This window comes from Heterodontus francisci, chromosome 13 (genome assembly GCF_036365525.1).
Source record: "Heterodontus francisci isolate sHetFra1 chromosome 13, sHetFra1.hap1, whole genome shotgun sequence".
Taxonomy (NCBI): Eukaryota; Metazoa; Chordata; class Chondrichthyes; order Heterodontiformes; family Heterodontidae; genus Heterodontus; species Heterodontus francisci.
In genome coordinates, this window is record NC_090383.1 from 42,102,350 (window position 1) to 42,120,242 (window position 17,893).

The following is a 17,893-nucleotide window of genomic DNA, read 5'->3' on the forward strand; positions in this document are numbered from 1 at the left end:
AAAAGTACAAATAAATCGCTGCTTCAACTGAAAGGAGTGTTTGGGGCCTTGGATAGTGAGGAGAGAGGAGGTAAAAGGGCAGGTATTACACCTCCTGTCAGAGAACATAGAACCGTACAGCACAGTACAGGCCCTTCGGCCCACGATGTTGTGCCGAACATTTAACCTACTCTAAGATCAAACTAACGACCTACCCTTCATTCTAATATCATCCATGTACCTATCCAAGAGTCACTTAAATGCCCCTAATGTATCTGCTTCTACTACCACCGCTGGCAGCGCATTCCACGCACCCACCACTCTCTGTGTAAAGAACCTACCTCTGACATCTCCCCGAAACCTTCCTCCAGTCACCTTAAAATTATGCCCCCTGGTGATAGCCCTTTCCACCCTGGGAAAAAGTCTCTGGCTATCCACTCTATCTATGCCTCTCATCATTTTGTACACCTCTATCAAGTCACCACTCATCCTTCTTCGCTCCAATGAGAAAAGCCCTAGCTCCCTCAATCTTTCTTCGTAGGACATGCCCTCCAGTCCAGGCAGCATCCTGGTAAATCTCCTCTGCACCCTCTCTAAAGCTTCCACATCCTTCCTATAATGAGGCAACCAGAACTGAACACAATATTCCAAGTGTGGTTGAACCAGGGCCTTATAGAGCTGCAGCATAACCTTGCGGCTCTTAAACTCAATCCCCCTGTTAATGAAAGCCAACACGCATGCCAAAGACTTGCAGGTTGATAGGTAAATTGGCCATTAGAAATTGTCCCCAGTATCGGTAGGTGGTAGGGAACATAGGGTCAGGTGGGGATGTGGTAGGAATATGGGATTAGTGTAGGATTAGTATATAATGGGTGGTTGATGGTCGGCACAGACTCGGTGGGCCGAAGGGCCTGCTTCAGTGCTGTATCTCTAAACTAAAACTAAACACCATATGCCTTCTTGACAACCCTATCAACTTGGGTGGCAACTTTGAGCGATCTATGGACATGGACCCCAAGATCCCTCTGTTCCTCCACACTACCAAGAATCCTGTCTTTAAGCCTGTATTCCACATTCAAATTCGACTTTTCAAAATGAATCACTTGCAACTTTTCCAGGTTGAACTCCATCTGCCACTTCTCAGCCCAGCTCTGCATCCTGTCAATGTCCCGTTGCAACCGACAATGGCCTTCCACACTATCCACAACTCCAGCAACCTTCGTGTCATCGGCAAACTTGCTAACCCAGCCTTCAACTTCCTCATCCAAGTCATTTATAAAAATCACAAAGAGCAGAGGTCCCAGAACAGATCCATGTGGAACACCACTGGTCACCGAGCTCCATGCTGAATACTTTCCATCTACTATCACCCTCTGACTTCTATGGGCCAGCCAATTTTGTATCCAGATTGCCAACTTTCCCTGAATCCCATGCCTCCTTACTTTCTGAATGAGCCTACCATGGGAAACCTTATCAAACGCCTTGCTAAAATCCATATACACCACATCCACTGCTCTTCCTTCATCAATGTGTTTTGTCACATCTTCAAAGAATTCAATAAGGCTTGTGAGGCATGACCTGCCCCTCACAAAGCCATGCTGTCTGTCTCTAATCAAACCATGCTTTTCCAAATAATCATAAATCCTGTCTCTCAGAATCCTCTCCAATAATTTGCCCACTACCGACGTAAGACTGACTGGTCTATAATTCCCAGGGTTATCCCTATCCCCTTTCTTGAACAAGGGAACAACATTTGCCATCCTCCAATCATCCGGTACTACTCCAGTGGACAGTGAAGACGCAAAGATCATCGCCAAAGGTGCAGCAATCTCTTCCCTCGCTTCCCGTAATATCCTTGGCTATATCCCGTCTGGCCCCGGGGACTTATCTGTCCTCTTGTCATTCAAAATTTCCAGCACATCCTCCCACTTAACCTCAACCTGTTCGAGCATATCAGCCTGTTCCACGTTGTCCTCACAAACGACCAGGTCCCTCTCACTGGTGAATACTGAAGCAAAGTATTCATTTAGGACCTCCCCTACCTCCTCCGACTCCAGGCACAAGTCCCCTCCACTATCCCTGATCGGCCCTACCCTCACTCTGGTCATCCTCTTGTTCCTCACAAGTGTAGAGCGCCTTGGGATTTTCCTTAATCCTACCCGCCAAGACTTTTTTATGTCCCCTTCTAGCTCTCCTAAGTCCATTCTTCAGTTCCTTCCTGGCTACCTTGTAACCCTGTAGAGCCCTGTCTGATTCTTGCTTCCTCAACCTTAAGTAAGCTTCCTTCTTCCTCTTGACTAGCTGTTCCACATCTCTTGTCATCCAAGGTTCCTTCACCCTACCATCCCTTCCTTGCCTCATCGGGACAATCTTATCCAGCAGTCGCAGCAAGTGCTCCCTAAACAACCTCCACATTTCTGTCGTGCATTTCCCTGAGAACATCTGTTCCCAATTTATGCTTCCCAGTTCCTGCCTAATAGCATTGTAATTCCCCCTCCCCCAATTAAATATTTTCCCATCCCGTCTGCTCCTGTCCCTCTCCATGACTATAGTAAAGGTCAGGGAGTTGTGACCACTATCACCGAAATGCTCTCCCACCGAGAGATCTGCCACCTGGCCTGGTTCGTTGCCAAGCACCAATTCCAACATTGTCTCCCTTTCAGCCTGCCGGACTGAACATTGAGTTCAATAATTTCAGAGCATGACAGCCCCCCACTTTACTTTCATTTTTAGTCATTTTTAGTTATTTTTTCTTCCTTTTTTTTGCATTCCTTTTTACATTTTTTACAATTTTTTTTGCATTTATTTCATTTCATCTTAGTTTGTTCAGTTTGCTTACCCACTTTTTTTCAGGTTGTTTTTCTTCAGGTTTGCACTTGCTGATGTTCAATATTCAGTATATTCACACCTAATCTGTACTAATGCTTTGTCTTTCAACACACCATTAACATATTGTTTGCCTTTGCTCCGTGACCTTTTGGTCAGCTATGTGGCCTGGTCCAATCTGCACCTTCTCCTTTGTTATCTCTTGCCCAACCCCCACCTCACTTGTTTATAATCTGTGACTTTTCTAATATTTGTCAGTTCCGAAGAAGGGTCACTGACCCGAAACGTTAACTCTGCTTCTCTTTCCACAGATGCTGCCAGACCTGATGAGTGAATCCAGCATTTCTTGTTTTAGTCTCCCCTCTAGTCAGCCTATCTACATATTGAGTCAGGAAAGCTTCCTGGACACACCTGACAAAAACTGCTCCATCCAAACTATTTGCATTAAGGAGGTTCCAATCAATATTAGGGAAGTTGAGGTCGTCCATGACAACAACCCTGTTACTTCTGCACCTTTCCAAAATCTGCCTCCCAATCTGTTCCTCCAATTCTCTGTTGCTATTGGGGGGGTCTATAGAAAACTCCCAACAAAGTGACTGCTCCTTTCCTGTTTCTGACTTCCACCCATAATGACTCAGTAGACAAACCCTCCTCAACGACCTCCCTTTCTGCAGCTGTGATACTTTCCCTGATTAACAATGCCACTCCTCCACCTCTTTTACCTCCCTCCCTATTCCTTTTGAAACATCTAAACCCCGGAACATCCAACATCCATTCCTGCCCCTGTGATATCCACATCTCCGTAATGGCCACAACATCGTAGCTCCAAGTACTGATCCATGCTCTAAGTTCATCTCCCTTATTCCTGACGCTTCTTGCGTTAAAATAGACACACTTCAACCCATCATACTGGCTGCAACTTTGTCCTGTCAACTGTCTAACCTTCCTCACAGACTCTCTGCACTCTGTATCTGCCTGTTCAAAAGCTACCCTATCCACTGATCCGTGGCTCCGGTTCCCATCCCCCTGCCAAACTAGTTTAAACCCTCCCGAATTGCATGAGAAAGTGCCGTGGGAAGAGAACGAGGTGTCGGGGGTAATGGAGGAGTGGACCAGGGTGTCGTGGAGGGAACGATCCCTTCGGAATGCTGAGGGGCTGGGAAGATGCGTTTGGCAGTGACATCACGCTGGAGATGGCGGAAATGGATGATCCTTTGGATGTGGAGGCTGGTGCGGGAAATGGGCCGGACACAGTTGAGGTCCTTGTCAAACACAGTTGTGGGGGGAGGGGTTTGTGGGAAGAGATCCTCGGTTGAGGAAACAAGAAGACGTATAAGATGCGCTGTTGTGGAAGGTTGCATCATCAGAGCAGATGTGTTGGAGATGGAGAAACTGGGAGAATGGAATGAAATCCGTACAGGAGGCAGGGTGTGTAGAAGTGTAGTCGAGGTAGCTGTGGGAGTCGGTGGGCTTATAATAAATATTAGTGGACAGCCTCTCGCCAGAGATGGAGACAGAGAAGTCAAGGAAGGCAAGTGTCGGAGGTGGACCGTGTAAAGGTGAGAGAAGGGTGGAAATTGGAAGCAAAGTTGATCAAGTTTTCCAGTTCGGGGGTGGGAGCAGGAAATGGCACCGATACAGTCATCAGTGTACCGGCAAAAGAGTTGGGGGAGGGGGCCCAAGTAGGACTGGAACAAGGTATATCAGGAATAAAAGAATGACTAGAGTTAGATTAGGGCCAATCAAGGATAGTAGTGGGAAGTTATGTGTGGAATCAGAGGAGGTAGGGGAAGTGTTAAATGAATATTTTGCGTCAGTATTTACAGTAGAGAAAGAAAATGTTGTCGAGGAGAATACTGAGATTCAGGCTACTAGGCTAGATGGGATTGAGGTTCACAAGGAGGAGGTGTTATCAATTTTGGAAAGTGTGAAAATAGATAAGTCCCCTGGGCCAGATGGGATTTATCCTAGGATTCTCTGGGAAGCTAGGGAGGAGATTGCAGAGCCTTTGTCCTTGATCTTTATGTCGTCATTGTCGACAGGAATAGTGCCGGAAGACTGGAGGATAGCAAATGTTGTCCCCTTGTTCAAGAAGGGGAGTAGAGACAGCCCTGGTAATTATAGACCTGTGAGCCTTACTTCGGTTGTGGGTAAAATGTTGGAAAAGGTTATAAGAGACAGGATTTATAATCATCTTGAAAAGAATAAGTTCATTAGCGATAGTCAGCACGGTTTTGTGACGGGTAGGTCGTGCCTCACAAACCTTATTGAGTTTTTCGAGAAGGTGACCAAACAGGTGGATGAGGGTAAAGCAGTGGATGTGGTGTATATGGATTTCAGTAAGGCGTTTGATAAGGTTCCCCACGGTAGGCTATTGCAGAAAATACAGAAGTATGGGGTTGAAGGTGATTTCGAGCTTTGGATCAGAAATTGGCTAGCTGAAAGAAGACAGAGGGTGGTGGTTGATGGCAAATGTTCATCCTGGAGTTTAGTTACTAGTGGTGTACCGCAAGGATCTGTTTTGGGGCCACTGCTGTTTGTCATTTTTATAAATGACCTGGAAGAGGGTGTAGAAGGGTGGGTTAGTAAATTTGCGGATGACACTAAGGTCGGTGGAGTTGTGGATAGTGCCGAAGGATGTTGTAGGGTACAGAGGGACATAGATAGGCTGCAGAGCTGGGCTGAGAGATGGCAAATGGAGTTTAATGCGGAAAAGTGTGAGGTGATTCACTTTGGAAGGAGTAACAGGAATGCAGAGTACTGGGCTAATGGGAAGATTCTTGGTAGTGTAGATGAACAGGGAGATCTTGGTGTCCAGGTGCATAAATCCCTGAAGGTTGCTACCCATGTTAATAGGGCTGTTAAGAAGGCATATGTTGTGTTAGCTTTTATTAGTAGGGGGATCGAGTTTCGGAGCCACGAGGTCATGCTGCAGCTGTACAAAACTCTGGTGAGACCGCACCTGGAGTATTGCGTGCAGTTCTGGTCACCGCACTATAGGAAGGATGTGGAAGCTATGGAAAGGGTGCAGAGGAGATTTACTAGGATGTTGCCTGGTATGGAGGGAAGGTCTTACGAGGAAAGGCTGAGGGACTTGAGGTTGTTTTCGTTGGAGGGAAGGAGGAGGAGACGTGACTTAATAGAGACATATGAGATAATCAGAGGGTTAGATAGGGTGGATAGAGAGAGTCTTTTTCCTCGGATGGTGATGGCAAGCACGAGGGGACATAGCTTTAAGTTGAGGGGTGATAGATATAGGACAGATGTTAGAGGTAGTTTCTTTACTCAGAGTAGTAGGGGCGTGGAACGCCCTGCCTGCAACAGTAGTAGACTCGCCAACTTTAAGGGCATTTAAGTGGTCATTGGATAGACATATGGATGAAAATGGAATAGTGTAGGTCAGATGGTTTCACAGGTCGGCGCAACATCGAGGGCCTGTACTGTGCTGTAATGTTCTAATTCTAATTCTAAAAGGAATGTTTGACATATCCCACAAAAAGACAGGCATAAGTCGGACCCGTGCAGGTACCCATCGCAACACCTTTTACTTGAAGGAAGTGAGTGGAGTTGAAGGAGAAGTTGTTCAATGTGGGAACAAGTTCAACCAGGCAGAGGAGGGTGGTGGTGGATGGAGACTGGTTGAGCCTCTGTCCAAGGAAGAAATGCAGAGCCCTCAAACTGTCCTGGTGGGCGATGGAAGTGTAGAGAGATTGGACGTCTATCGTGAAGAGGAGGTGGTTAGGGCCAGGAAATATGAATTTGTCAAAATGACGTAGGGCGTCAGAAGAGTCACGGATGCAGGTGGAAAGAGACTGGACCAATGTAGAAAAGGTAGGAAGAAATAAGTTCAGTGGGGCAGGAGCAGGCTGAAATGATGGGTCTGCCAGGATAGTCCTGGTTTTGGATTTTAGGAAGGAGGTTGTAGGACTGAGGTTGGATTTTTTAATTTTTATTTTAGTTTGTTTCATCATTTTTTTTTTACCATGTGCCTGCCCAGTGTTTTTTTCATGCTTGTGCTTTTATTCATTATTCTGTCATTTAAAAGCCTCTCTGCACAAAGACGTTGTCTTTCACCACACCATTAACACACCCTTTGCCTTTGCTCCGTGACCTCTGGTCAGTTATTCTCTGTGACTCTCTGTCCTGTCAACACCTTCGCTTTTGTTATCTTTTGCCCCACCCCTGCTTTATTTGCGAAAAGCCTATTCCATTTCTAACCTTTGCTAGTTCTGATGAAAGGTCAGTGACCTGAAACGTTAACTCTGCTCCTTTCGGTCTTGTGTTTGCTTTTCAACATTTTGAAGGATACGTCAATAATGGCCAAGGGGAAATAATTGTCTGCTCTGATCATAATCCATTAAGGTTTTTAGAAAAGTTCAAAACCACGAATGCCAGATTATTTCAGTGGATTTAATGTTACAACCATTTACCCTAAAGATTGTATGTGTTGCAGGCAAGAGCAATGTAATTGACGATGTTCTGTCCAGAATTTAAATAAAAGGTGTGATGGAGGAGAGCAACTCAGAGATTATAAAATATTGTTACCTGTATAAAGTGTAAAATGTTAATAATGGAAATGCTTACAATGTTATATGTGATTATGTTGTGTGAAAAAATCATGACTATGGTAATGAATTTTCTATTTAGGGGGGAGGTGTTATTAATGCTGGACTTTGTAACATGATTATGCTTTAAAAACTGATTTTTAAAATTTTAAGACAGAGCCAAAGAAATCAGGTGACATTACATCAACTCTGCTTAAAGACAAGACAGAAATCTTGGTGACAGGACAAAGAGAACTCAGATCAAAAACTTTTTTTTGAAAAGCAGAGACTGTTGGGCTCTAACACCTGAAGAACGTTGGGTTTCACACTCCCAGACTTTCAGATCGTAAACAAGGAGTCAGTGATTCTGAGATTGCAAATGTGCATGGCAGCTAACACCTGGAAACAATGGAAGGCCCAGGAGGCGCTGCTGAAGGGAGAGAGAGAACACCCGCTCTCAGGATAAACCTGATGCAGCGAAAGACTGTGATGATTTGAACCTGTTTTGAAAGTTGAAGTTTGCGGAGAAGGAGAAGACCAGCAGCAACACCAGGTCGAAATTGCATGGAGAAGTGAGCGAAAAGGACATTGACAGTGAGAAAGGTCTGGGAGATCCAACCCATTGCAACTGGGAGGGGTTGGGGATTTTTAACTGCAAAGATTTTACCATCAGGGAGGACTGTGTAACAAATAGGCGTGGTGTGAGGTTTTCAGGTGTTCTAATAAGTAAAGAAAATACATTTGTTTGTAACTTGGGTATCAGCTAATTACAAAGTAATATTAGTTATTGGGGATTTCTTTTAGTTTAGTTATAATAAAAATCTCAAATCGTGAAAATCTATTTCTTTAAATTGGTCTATGGGTTCATATCTCGAATTTTAACGTTAATGGTCTCAGGGAGGTTGCAACAGTGGAAAACTTCCCTTCTTTTATTGCCTCTTGATTGTAATACCGATAGTTTATAAATACATATTTCTAAGGTTTGAGAAGCATTGTAAATTATCCATGTCTTGGAGCAGAGAAGACTGAGGGGGGGGGGATATGATTGAGGTGGACAAGATTATGAGGGGCAAAGATAGGAGGAAACTTTTTCCCTTAGCGGAGCGTCAAGAACCAGGGGGCATAGATTTAGGGTAAGGGGCAGGAGGTTTAGGGGAGATTTGAGGAAACATTTTTTCACCCAGAGGGCGGTTGGAATCTGGAACGGACTGCCTGAAGAGGTGGTAGAGGCAGGAACCCTCACAACATTTAAGAAGTATTTAGATGAGCACTTGAAACGTCATGGCATACAGGGTTACGGGCCAAGTGCAGGAATATGGGATTAGAATAGTTGGGTGCTGTATGGCCGGCACAGACACGATGGGCCGAAGGGCTTGTTTCTGTGCTGTATAACTCTATGACGTGAGGATTCTGACATTAAAGTTTCCCTCTGTAATTTTTTTGTGTTATATCAAAAAGTACAACATAGAATGGAATCTCACTGTAACAAACTAATTCCGTATAAACTCTTTTGGAACTAATCTACAAGCTTAATTTTTTATGAATTCGAAAGCTGATGAGAATTAGTTTTGTTTGCAGGGGAGTTTTCATGACTTACAGGAGGCTGCAGCAGTTAAAGCTCGTGACCTGTACAGAAAGTTGCTGAAACTACAGCTGTATAGATTTTAGTTGCCTTAAAGGCCAACCACATTCATGATCGCCTGAATTATGAGAAACAGGAAAAATTCTTCATCTGAATGAGTGTTTGATACAGGCCTATGGGAGCGCTATTTGTTTTACGGAGCTTGTTATAATGAGGTCCAGTTCAATGGACTATGCATGTCCAACGCAAGAGCTGTGTCGCACTCTTTTATTCTACATATTTTAGAAGGATCATCAATTGAGGCCGTATAGATTGAGCTTAGGAACAAAAAAGGGGCAGATACAGTATTGGGAGTGTACTATAGATCCCGAACAGTCAGAGGCAGATAGAAGAGCAAATACGTAAGCAAATCTCAGAAGTGCAAAAACAAATAGGGCAGTAACAGTAGGAGATTTTAACTAACCCAGTATTAACATAGATAGTTTCAGCGAGAAAAGAATGGAGGGAACAGAATTCTTAACATGCATTCGGGAGAACTTTTTTGGCCAGAATGTAGCAAGAACAACAAGAGAGGATGCAGTTCTGGACTTGGTTTTAGGTAATGAAGCTGGGCAGGTGCAAGGAGTGGCAGTGGAAGAGCATTTTGGTGGTGGTGATCATAATTCAGTTAGTTTTAACATAATTATGGAAAAGGACAAATATAGAACAGGAGTTAAAGTTCTAAATTGGGGTAAGGCCAATTTTACTAAGCTGAGAAGTGATTTAGCAAAAGTGGACTGGACACAGCTACTTAAAGGTAAAACAGTGTAGGAGCAGTAGGAGGCATTTGAAGGGGAGATTCAGGGGGTTCAGAGTAAACATGTTCCCACAAAGAAAAAGGGTCGGACGGCCAAACTTAGAGCCCCCGGATGTCAAGGTGCCTACAGGGTATCATAAGGCAGAAAAGGAAAGCTTTTGTCAGACAATGAGAACTCAATACTACAGAAAGCTGAGAGGAATATAGAAAGCAGAGGGGTGAAATCAAAAAGGAAATTAGGAAAGCAAAGAGGGCGTGAAACAATATTGGCAATCAAAATCAAAGTGAATCCAGTATATTAAGAGTAAGAAGATAACTAAGGGAAGAGTTGAGCCCATAAAAGACCAAAAATTTAACCTATGCGTGGAGGCAGAAGATGTGGGTATGCTTCTTAATGAATACTTGGTGTCTGTCTTCACAAAAGAGGGAACGATACAGATGTTGTCTTTGAGGCGGAGGAGTGTGAAATATTGGATGTGATAAATGTAGGGAGAGAGGAAGTATTAAGGGGATTAGCATCCTTGAAAGTGGATAAATCACCAGGGCCAAATGAAATGTACCCCAGGCTGTTAAAAGAAGCCAGGGAGGGAATAGTGGAAGGTCTGACCATCATTTTCCAATCCTCACCAGATACAGGTGTTGTACTGGAAGATTGGAGGTCTGATAATATTGTACCTTTGTTTAAAAAGGGGGTGAGGGATAGACCGAATAGCTACAGGCCAGTCAGTCTAAACTCGGTAATGGCAAATTATTGGAATAAATTCAGGGCGGCACAGTGGCGCAGTGGTTAGCACCGCAGCCTCACAGCTCCAGGGACCCGGGTTCGATTCCGGGTACTGCCTGTGTGGAGTTTGCAAGTTCTCCCTGTGTCTGCGTGGGTTTTCTCCGGGTGCTCCGGTTTCCTCCCACAAGCCAAAAGACTTGCAGGTTGGTAGGTAAATTGGCCATTATAAATTGTCACTAGTATAGGTAGGTGGTAGGGAAATACAGGGGCAGGTGGGGATGTTTGGTAGGAATATGGGATTAGTGTAGGATTAGTATAAATGGGTGGTTGATGGTCGGCACAGACTCGGTGGGCCGAAGGGCCTGTTTCAGTGCTGTATCTCTTAAAAAAAAAAAAAAATTCTGAGAGACAGGATAAATTGTCGCTTAAAAAGGCATGGATTTCTTAAGGGAAGGTTGTGTCTAACTAACTTGATTGAACTTTTTGAGGAAGTAACAGGGAGGATTGATGAGGGTAGTGCAGTTGATGTGATGTACATGGATTTTAACAAGACTTTTGACAAGGTCCCATATGACAGTCATGGGATCCAGGGGAATGTAACAAGCTGGGTACAAAACTGACTCAGTGGCAGGAAACAAAGGGTAATTGTTGAGGGTGTTTTTGCGACTGAAAGGCTGTTTCAAGTGGGGTTCTGCAGGGCTCAGTGCTGGGTCCCCTACTTTTTGTGGTATATATGAACGATTTGGACACAATTTTAAGGGCAATGATCAAGTTCGCAGATGACACAAAAGTTGGCCGCGTGGTTTATAGCAAGGAGGATAGCTGTAGACTGCAGGAAGATATCAATGGACTGGTCAGGTGGGCAGAAAAGAGGCAAATGGAGTGTAACCCAGAGACATTTAAGGTGATTCATTTGTGGAGGTCAAATAAGGTAAAGGAATACACAAATCGGAGTATACAGTCATGGTCCTGTAGTTTTTCTTTTGCAATATGCAGTTTACCTTTAAGGTTTGCAGAGGATCAGTATTGCTTTAAGAGTCGGCAAGCCCTAGGAGTTATTGGAAGGTGCATTTTCGTTGCCTTAGAAACAGCCATTTGGAGACTACTATTCAAAGGGTGCATTCTCGTTACCATAGATATCGTCACTGGGAGTGAGCCTGATGCGATACATTTGTTTCAGTTCAGTTTTGAACTGGCTTTTAGTGAGACAGTTTGTTCTAACAGAAGACACAGACACAGAGGACACAGCTGTGATGAGCACACCTGAAAAAGAGCTCTTAACCATTTAAACTGAAGGAAGAGGATTTTAGTTTGTTTATTATCTCCTCTCAAAATTCTGAAAAAACTCAAGCCCAAACCGAGATCTCTGGTAATTTAAATTTAAGAAAGGGAAGTTGGACTGTGACGATCTTTTATCCCTCAAAAACTCGAAAGTCAGATTGAATCTGTTGTAAGTGTTGGCAAGTTGTTAATTGTTGAAATTCGCTGGAGAAGGAAAGCAACATGTTGTGAGGACTTCGATCAACATCCTGTGAGGACTTCGAGCAACATTGGACTGTAAATTTGCAAGGACTCTAATTTTTTCTCTTTTAAATGTTTATATCTTCATAGTGTTTAAGAATCTAGTTCTTCTAATTAAAGAGTTAATTTATTGATTTAAAGACACCTCATTTGGTTAGCCTCATTCGGGGGTTAATAGATGATGCAATTTGGTTGGGTCTTTAATTTGGAAGGTTTTAAATGATAGCCAATCTGTGGAATGACGGGATTGAATTAACAGTGCGTTGGTCCCACCACAATCAGAATTGTATATTTTGATTGGGGGCTTTGACAGGAGCGGTTGGTTGTAACAATACTGAGAGGTGCACAGGAGGTCAGGGACCTTGGAGTGAATGTCCACAGATCCTTGAAGGTAGCAGGACAGGTCAATAAAGTGGTTAAGAAGGCATATGGAATCCTTTCCTTTGTTAGCTGAGGCATAGAACATAAGAGCAGGGAGGTAATCCTGGAACTATATAAAACATTTGTTAGGCCACAACTTGAGTACTCCGTGCAGTTCTGGCTGCCTCATTACAGAAAGGACGTAATTGCACTGGAGAGGGTACAGAGGACATTTACGAGGATGTTGCCAGGACTGGAAAAATGCAGCTATGAGGAATGCTTAGATAGGCTGGGGTTGCTCTCCTTGGAACAGAGGAGACTGAGGGTAGATTTGATTGACATGTACAATACTGTGAGGGGCTTGGATAGAATGGATAGGAAGGGCCTTAGCAAGGAGGTTAGTGAGTAGGAGTCTGGAACTCACTGCCTGTAAGGGTGGTAGAAACAGAAAACCTCATCTCATTTAAAAGGTATCTGGATGTGCAACTGAAGTGCCGTAACCTGCAGGGCTACGGACAAAATGCTGGAAAGTGAGATTAGGCTGGGTTGCTCGTTCTCTCGGCTGGCGCAGACACGATGGGCTATGAAGTAAAGTACAACTATTTGGCTGTGAAAATTTGGCATGTGACCCATGTTAATAGTTTACTAACTTCTGATATCAGTAGCTGCCTAAAATTCTTGCCCATCCTTCTGGCTTGTCTGGGCTAAAGAATCAAGAGCATTTCTCTTCATGATCGCTTGCTCACTACCTCAGCCACTGAAGAATGATAAAGACTGTGCCAACTCTAAATATCACTATTTAGAGCGGGAAATATCATCTTCATTCTTCTGCTGAGAGGGGAAAAATTGCCATTTTTTCTAGCAAATTGACATTGAAAATTAAGTTTCCAGATTGTCAAGAGTTTCTCAGCTTTAATGAGTCCAGTGCATTTTAGGTGCATTTTCCAATACATTTATTTTAGAGAAGAAAATTCCTATTCCTGTTTTAAACAGCAAGTTGTTGATCCACCAGTCTGCTTATGCTAATTTAGAATGTTCAGCTTGTTTGCAAATGGATTGCTAAGGGTAATACTTCATCTGCCTGTGTTTCATTTTTGCCCATTAGGAGACCTACATTGAGATTCAAACTGAACATTTGCCCCAGTTGTTGCTGCGGATGATATCTGGTCTGACCAGCCATCTGCAGGCTTTATGCCTGTCTGAGCTCACTGACTGCCTAACGCTGTGCTCGAAGATACTGAGTAAAGTGCAGCCACCCTTGCTGTCACCTGGGGCAGAGTGTAGATTACATTTTCCAAGACATGCCAGCTTTGCCCAGCAGAAAGAAGAGAAAAAGGTACACTTTACTGTTACGTTTTGATGAAGTTTTACTTGGAATGTATTGTTCGGGAGTTTACCCTTTTTTCCATTTCATGACCCTATTTTCCAAAACAAACCCCTTCACGTGAGGCATAACGTGGTCAGATACTGAATTAAGAGCAGAATTGAACAGAGGACATGCCTGAGGCGTCAGTAAGCTAACATTACAACGGCTACAAATGATATTTAGAGCATTCCTAGACAGTTCACCTAACTATATGGAACTTTTATACCATTAAATTTTCTTGTCAATTTTCACTGGATCGGAGCAGGCACCCAGTTTGAATGCCTTTTTCCCACCAACCCAATGGCAATGGTGTTGATGGTAGTATCCCTGCGGCTCTCCCGATTGAGATTAGCTACGGGAGCAAAGAGCAGATAATGAATCTGGGAACTTTCCTTCTGGTTTGGATGACTCAGCAGCTCACTGGATAAATCTGCTGAGCTATCGAAAGCAAAAAGGTGTCTTTCCATGACTTTTCTGTGTTTTATTTAAGGGCAAGGTAAATCTGGAAGGAGCTTCTATTTTTGTTATTGAATACTTCTCATTTTATTGTAAGAGATCAATATTTGTCAGAATTTTTGTTCATGCGTAGTGTCTCAGAACATTGTATTGGGGGGGTGGTGGTGCGGGGAAGGGGCAAGAGGGAGAATGGGATGTGTGACTTTAGAATAGCCTGACACACCAGCTGGGAAACTAACTTTCAGATAGGTCCAAAGGTAAAATACGACAGCTGCTGCAAATCTGAAATATAAACGAAAAGTGCTGAAATACTCAGCAGGTCAGGGAGCATCATTGTCCAATTTTGTAGACTCTGCTGTTTTTGCTCTAAGATGCTGGCATCAATGATGATACTAGAGTGGTTCTGACTGCTTGGTCTCCATGTGGACGATAATATTGATGTTACAAAACCAAGAAAGGAAATTCTGGTGAATATAATTAATTCTGTAAAAGGGAACAGTTCAAACATTGTTGTCTTGTCCCTTTAATATATTATTTCTGATGCATAATTATTGCAATGAAGTTCAAGCAATAAAAACAGCTTTAACTGATGCATCTCACCTTGTTGGTATGGCTAAAGCATCTTCCAATAGACTCTGCTCGACAAACAGGATTTTTAGAATGTTAATTTTTCACGGCAGAGTTGCACCATTTAGAATATTTTGAGTTTTTCTAAGAATTTTCATACAATCAATTTCTTTTAATCAGGTTTCTTCAGCCAACCTTGGGGCTTCTGGTGATGTGTTTGAAGATGGTGAAAATCCTCCTAGCAGTCAGTCATCTGAAAGTGGTTTTACAGAATTTGTGCAGTATCAGGCAGACAAAATTGATGACATTGATAAAGTGCTAAGTGAGGGTCAGGATTCGGGGTCATTGCCACAGGGCAGCACTTCTTCAGAAGCGGAAACTGCCTCCACTATTGGGTCTGAGGACACTGTGATACCATCATCAACATTACAAGAGGCTAAGGTGGCTGTGCCTGTGGGGACTTCTACTCAAAAGACAACAATGCAGTACTGCCTGGAGTACTTTGAGCAGTTTTTGACCCAGCTGATTACTCTTTATATTATTCCCAGTGAAGTTATTTGCCAGCATTTTACAGCAGGATTTCTTATGGATCCTTGCAGAGACAAAGGCCAGACTGATGATCGTGACCTTGCCGGCAAAGGTGATGCAACATTTCAGGCAACAGAGCAACAGCAGGGTTCCAAAGAGTATCATCATGCATTCATTGCTGCATGCCAACTTTTCTTTGAGTGTTCCAGCTTTCCTGTTTACATTGCAGAAGGAAATCTGGCATCTTCACCTCATAGCAATAAGTCAGAAACTGGTGAGTTTACATGCATGCATCTGTAAAGTGCGGAGTGAGAAAATATTTTTATGCTAATTATAACACAGTCCCCATCGCTGATAGGGGGCGTGAAGATGATGCACCCACCACATGGCTAGTATAACTTTTTGTAGTGCTGTTACAGTATTCTAGGAAAAATGCTCTCTGGGTTGTAAACTTTCACCCAGTTGTTTCCAGTTTCACTGTGACCTGCAGTATTAAACTGAAGTCAGTGCTTCTGACCAAGGTGGGAGGAGTGCACTGTAAATTCTGAAGAATTTCTCCACAGGTCACAGCATATCAATAAATTTTCCCACTTACCGAAACAGCCAATTAGATACTCTCTTTGTCCCTGAATAAAGCACACCAGCCAGGTTTCTTTAATCAACAACGAAATTAACTGTTTATTATAAAACCAAGTATAATGAAACTCTACATACGAATTGAGATAGTAAAGCTCCTTATTTTCCCTAACCCTCATGCACACGCACATACATCCAAAAAAAAAGGTTAACCGGGGAAAAAAAGGATTTTTGTTTACAGCTGTTTCATAGGAATGAAAAGAATAATAAAAAACCTAGGCTGTCACGATCTGGAAGGAAGTTCTTCGGTTTGGCGATGTCCCAAAGTCGAATAGTTGGATGCCACTCAAAGTCTTTCCAGGCGAGGTTGATGAACAATCTGTGATGGGTAGGCGTTCAAAGAACTGAAATAGTAGAGGGCTTCACATAAGGTCTTCTATCAGGTGTGCGGCAACAAGGATCTTGGGTCTTAAAGCAGCAGTATAGCAGTAAAAGGTTTCTTCCAATGTTCAGGATTTTTTTAAACCCAGGAGGCAACAGTACAGCTTGATGCAGGGATTCTTCAGAGACAGGAGGCAATAGGAATCTGCCACATTTGAAATACAGGATTTCTTCTCGAGATGCAGGATTCCTTTACAGAGAGGTAATACTTTTTCTGGGGGAAAAAAATCCTTGTAACACTTAATACAAAGTGTTAACTCCACACCACTTAAGAGGGGATTAAAAGGTTTAAGTAATTGATTTGTTTGTGCATTCAATGCACCTTAACGAGATGCAAACCTGTTCTGTGAGCACATCTGTTTCCACCCAAAATAAATGGGATCAATTAAGACAATATATCTGTAACTTTGAAATTAGCATTAATTCTAATGATTAGTATTTTGGACCAATTTATGTGACTGTTGTAAATGTGGTTGTTTTAAGTGATGCGGACTATACTCTCTTCTCTCTTTGGGCCTCCTTATCTCGAGAGACAATGGATACGCGCCTGGAGGTGGTCAGCGGACTATACTATACTATACAAAACAGGACCGTTCTGCATTTCACTGCCTTGCGTTGCTCATTCAGCTAGTTTTAAGTTTAAGAGCTCGGTTGCTAACATTTGAGTTATTTTATGACTGAGGTTTAGTTTATTTTACTGCAGGATCATTCCAGTTTTCCAAAAAGACAAAAGATCTGTAACATCAGATAGATAAAAGCAATGGAACATCTAACCAAATGGGATTTTCCTAGAAAATGTTTGTGACACTAAGAAAAAGACTTTTCTGCTGATTGTCATAATTTTATCTGTTGAAAATATTCACCTATAGTAGATGGTGCAAATTTCTGTTTATTCAGTTAACCTGCTTACAACACATTAACAACTTCATTAAAATAGCGCTGCTAGGAATTTTATGCAAGTGCATTGACCAGGGTGCTGACCATGGCATGGAACAGAATTTCAACCTCCATGCATATTAATTTTCCATTAAATTTGTTAGGGAGATAGTAGTCACATTTTTGGTTATATTAACTGATTAAAATTGCCCATTTGCCTGTCTTATCTGTGGATTTAATTTCTTGTTTTTACTGTTAAATTTCTCTTCTCATGTTTTACTTGAAGACATTGACTCTGTCATAAAACTGTTCAGTCACAGTGCTCTGCAGCAAATATAGTTTTGAAAAGAGATCTATGAAAGTAGCTGGGGCAAGAGGAGCTTCACTAATGCACAGGAACTGTAAGCATTGGCCTTAATGCAGCTATTAAAAGACTCTAATGTAGGTACACTAACTCTGATAAAGATTTAAGCCCCGACCAGCATATGCTGTTGATGAGTCTAACCAAGGCTCAAACAGTTTAGAAGCATGGTTAATAAATCTTTCAACCAATGTAATTTTCATAAATACAGAGCAAGGGTGTCAACTGAAGCTGTGTTGTTTCCACCAATTCGAAGGATGAAAGCTTAAAACAGTATCTTTAACACCTGGCAGGGTTTGTAGACATTGACCTTGCCTTTCCCATCTATTTTGACACCAGAAGTCATTATTTCTTTAGGGATCATGGCCAATAATGCTGGCCCATTTATAC

General features: G+C 42.7%; 1 protein-coding gene across 15 annotated transcripts in view; it reads left to right on the top strand.

The window, feature by feature from the left end:
- Positions 1–17,893, top strand: part of dop1a (DOP1 leucine zipper like protein A) — a 555,441-nt gene that overhangs the window by 259,371 nt on the left and 278,177 nt on the right. For all 15 annotated transcript variants that reach the window (XM_068044706.1, XM_068044708.1, XM_068044707.1 and 12 more), the window contains 2 exons: positions 13,438–13,668; positions 14,902–15,523. In XM_068044706.1, coding sequence (XP_067900807.1) covers positions 13,438–13,668; positions 14,902–15,523 — 853 coding nt within the window. The remainder of the gene's footprint in view (positions 1–13,437; positions 13,669–14,901; positions 15,524–17,893) is intronic.